Source organism: Belonocnema kinseyi, chromosome 1 (assembly GCF_010883055.1).
Source record: "Belonocnema kinseyi isolate 2016_QV_RU_SX_M_011 chromosome 1, B_treatae_v1, whole genome shotgun sequence".
In the NCBI taxonomy this organism is placed as follows: Eukaryota; Metazoa; Arthropoda; class Insecta; order Hymenoptera; family Cynipidae; genus Belonocnema; species Belonocnema kinseyi.
This window is the reverse complement of record NC_046657.1, coordinates 159,453,248-159,456,326: the sequence shown is the minus strand read 5'-3', so window position 1 is coordinate 159,456,326 and position 3,079 is coordinate 159,453,248. Positions and strand designations below refer to the sequence as shown.

General features: G+C 26.4%; 1 protein-coding gene across 1 annotated transcript in view; it reads left to right on the top strand.

Annotated features, from left to right (window-relative positions):
• Positions 1-3,079, top strand: part of LOC117172938 (methylcrotonoyl-CoA carboxylase beta chain, mitochondrial) — a 38,877-nt gene that overhangs the window by 19,424 nt on the left and 16,374 nt on the right. Inside the window, exon 5 of the mRNA XM_033361282.1 lies at positions 2,350-2,765. Coding sequence (XP_033217173.1) covers positions 2,350-2,765 — 416 coding nt within the window. The remainder of the gene's footprint in view (positions 1-2,349; positions 2,766-3,079) is intronic.

Genomic DNA, 3,079 nt, shown 5'->3' with positions numbered 1-3,079 from the left:
TAATTTTTCAAAATGATTAATCATTTTCGAGTTTCCTAGGATTTTAAAAAAAAATATTTTTATTATCTTCAAGTCTTTTATAATTCTTGAAAATCTTCTACATTTTTTGTTTGCAATATGAAAAAAATCTACATTTTGTTTTAAATCAGGCCGTGGGTATTTGCACGAAAATTTCCGTATGAATGGCCGAATTTTTTTGTTACACACACTAAGTTTCATTTATTATTTACAAATCAAAATTTCAAGGAAAGTTTTTTTTTAATTTACAGGATTTTCTAAAAGTTGCAGGAAAAATTCATACAATTCTAAAAATTATTTAGAAGGTCTGAAAAAATTCTTGGCGAAAGTTGACGTCAGAGAGAAAATTGTTTTATAGAAAACATATAGATTATAAAAAAATCTACAACTTTTATATCAGTGACTTTTTCACATAAATTAAAAATAAAAAACGAAAAAATAATAAAACACGGTTTTTCGCATTTTTCTCGCACATTTCGAGGTTATGTGAAAAAGTCACTGATATAAAAGTTGTAGATTTATTTATAATCTATATGTTTTCTATAAAACAGTTTTCTCTCTGACGTCAACTTTCGCCGAAAATCACAATAATACCATTTTTACCCCTTTTAACCTCCTCTAAATCAACCCCGCCACACCCCTGTTCACGCATTTTTCTTTTTTACGTTTATTACGAGCCACTTTACTATTTCTAATTGTCCAAGTGCTGTTAACAATTCCCTTTTTTTTGCCTTAAAATAAATTAATTCGTCTGGACTAAAAATATAAATTTTATTTTAAATTCGGCTGTAAGTATTCAAATTATTTCAAGTTCTAAATTTAATGCGAATCTTTTTTAAACTTCTAAATATCTCTTAATATTGCTCAAATATTTTTACAAATAATAAGTGTTCTATTGTTATTCATAAAATCAAACTTAATTTTTTTTAATTTGCAGGATTTTCTAAAAGTTTTGGAAAAAATTCAATTCATTTTGAAATATATTTAAAAGTTCTGACAAAAAATTCAAAAATGATTTTGAATTTGGAAAAATTTTAAACCACTTCTAGATTTTTCAAGATTTTGAAATAAAATTTTATGGCTTTTGAAGGATGCTTAGACTATTTAAAATAAAAATAATTTAATTTCTAATTTAAGAACTGTTAAGTTAAAAAAAATATTTTTCAATTTTTCATGTGTCTAGCTTAAAATTACTTAAAATAATATAATTTTGAAAGTTTGCAAAGTTTATTGCTTGATTCTTTAATTTAGATTATTGAAAATGTTAACGTGGATTTATACTTTTGGAACTTAATCTTAATCTTTGAACTCTATAATTTATAAAAGTTCTAAATTTTGCAGTTTAGTTGAATTCTTCAACAAAAATTTTCAATTTTCTACCCAAGAATACGAATTTGTAACAAAAATGTTATTTTTCAACTATCAGTTGAATTTAAAACAAAATGTATGTACTTGAAATTTTCAGTTGAAAAAATTAATTTTTAACCAAAAGAAAAAACGAATTTTCACTGAAATTATGAATTTTTAAACAAAAAATGCGCTCTTAAGAGAGTAGTACAAATTTCAACCTTGGAGTAGAATTTTTAACGAGAACTGTAATATCTGATATTTATAAATAAAATATTTATATTCAAAATAAAAAAAGAAGTTTTTTTAACCGAAAAATTGATTTTTTACTAAAACAGGCGGATTTTCAGCAAAGTAGGTTTATTTGTAACCAAATAGATCAAATTTCTACAAAATTTCTGATTTTTCTAACCGAAGTATTTTTAAATAGAATTTATTATAAACGAAATAAATAGCATTTCGGATAAAAATGGAAAATTTTCAAATTTATTAAGTTATTTCGAACAAAAAAAGTTATTCCCAACAAAGAAAGTATCAAGTTTATATTTTTATAAAAAATGATTAGGTTTATACAACTTAATCTGAATCTTTGAATTCTATAATTTATAAAAGTTCTAAATTTTGAAGTTTATTTGCATTTCACTTAAAACTGTTCAATTAAAAATTGTTCGTACCTTCCAGTTTAAACGTGTAAGTTATTGAGCATTTGAATCCACAATTTTTGAATTTAAAACTTTTAAACTTCAATTTTAAAAGTTTAGAATTCAAGGATTCCATTTGGAATGCTTTAATTTGTTCTTCATTGCTTATTACTTTATATGGAAAAATGTTTAGAATATAGTTCTATTTTTTAAATTTCATTGTCGGTGAGAAATGTTTGCGACCCGGGAAAAAACTTTGAATTTTTTTCTTTGATTAAAAGGACCACCCTCGATTTTATTCTTCACTGTTTTACTTGAAAGCATCAATTAAGTTTTTGCTCAGGATCTCAGGAGTGACGGATCATTTTGCGTTGGACGACACTCACGCCCTTCACCTCGCACGTCGTATAATCAAAGATCTGAACCTGAGTCGAAAAATAGATTGCAAATCCGATCGAAAAATAGAGCTGCCGGTGCTCAACGTGGACGAAATTTACGGCATCGTAGGTGCAAATTTAAAACGACCCTTTGACGTGAAAGAGATAATTGCCAGGATCGTCGATGGCAGCGAATTTGACGAGTTCAAGGCTCAGTATGGCGAAACCTTGGTCACTGGATTCGCGAGAATTCATGGCTATCCTGTGGGAATTGTCGCTAATAATGGTGTCCTATTTTCGGAGAGTGCACAGAAAGGCGCTCATTTTGTCCAGCTTTGCGCTCAAAGGAAGGTTCCTCTCGTTTTCTTGCAGAATATAACCGGTGAGCTTGACAACTTCTTTTTTGAATTATTTTATTTATTTTTTTACTAATTTTGCATTTTCCTGGATCATTGATATTCAAAGATCAGCATTTTAATATTGTAATATTTTTAACATAGCATTTTTTATAAATGGAATTAAACCGTATTTCAGATACAAATGTAAAATGTTTTAATTTGTTAATTTGTTTTCAACAAAATATGTATTTTCTAGTATACGAATAGTATACGAAATTTCTCTAGAAAAATTGTATTTTCAAATCAAAATATGACTATTATGTTTTCAGCATAATAATCTTGTATGGATTAAAATTGC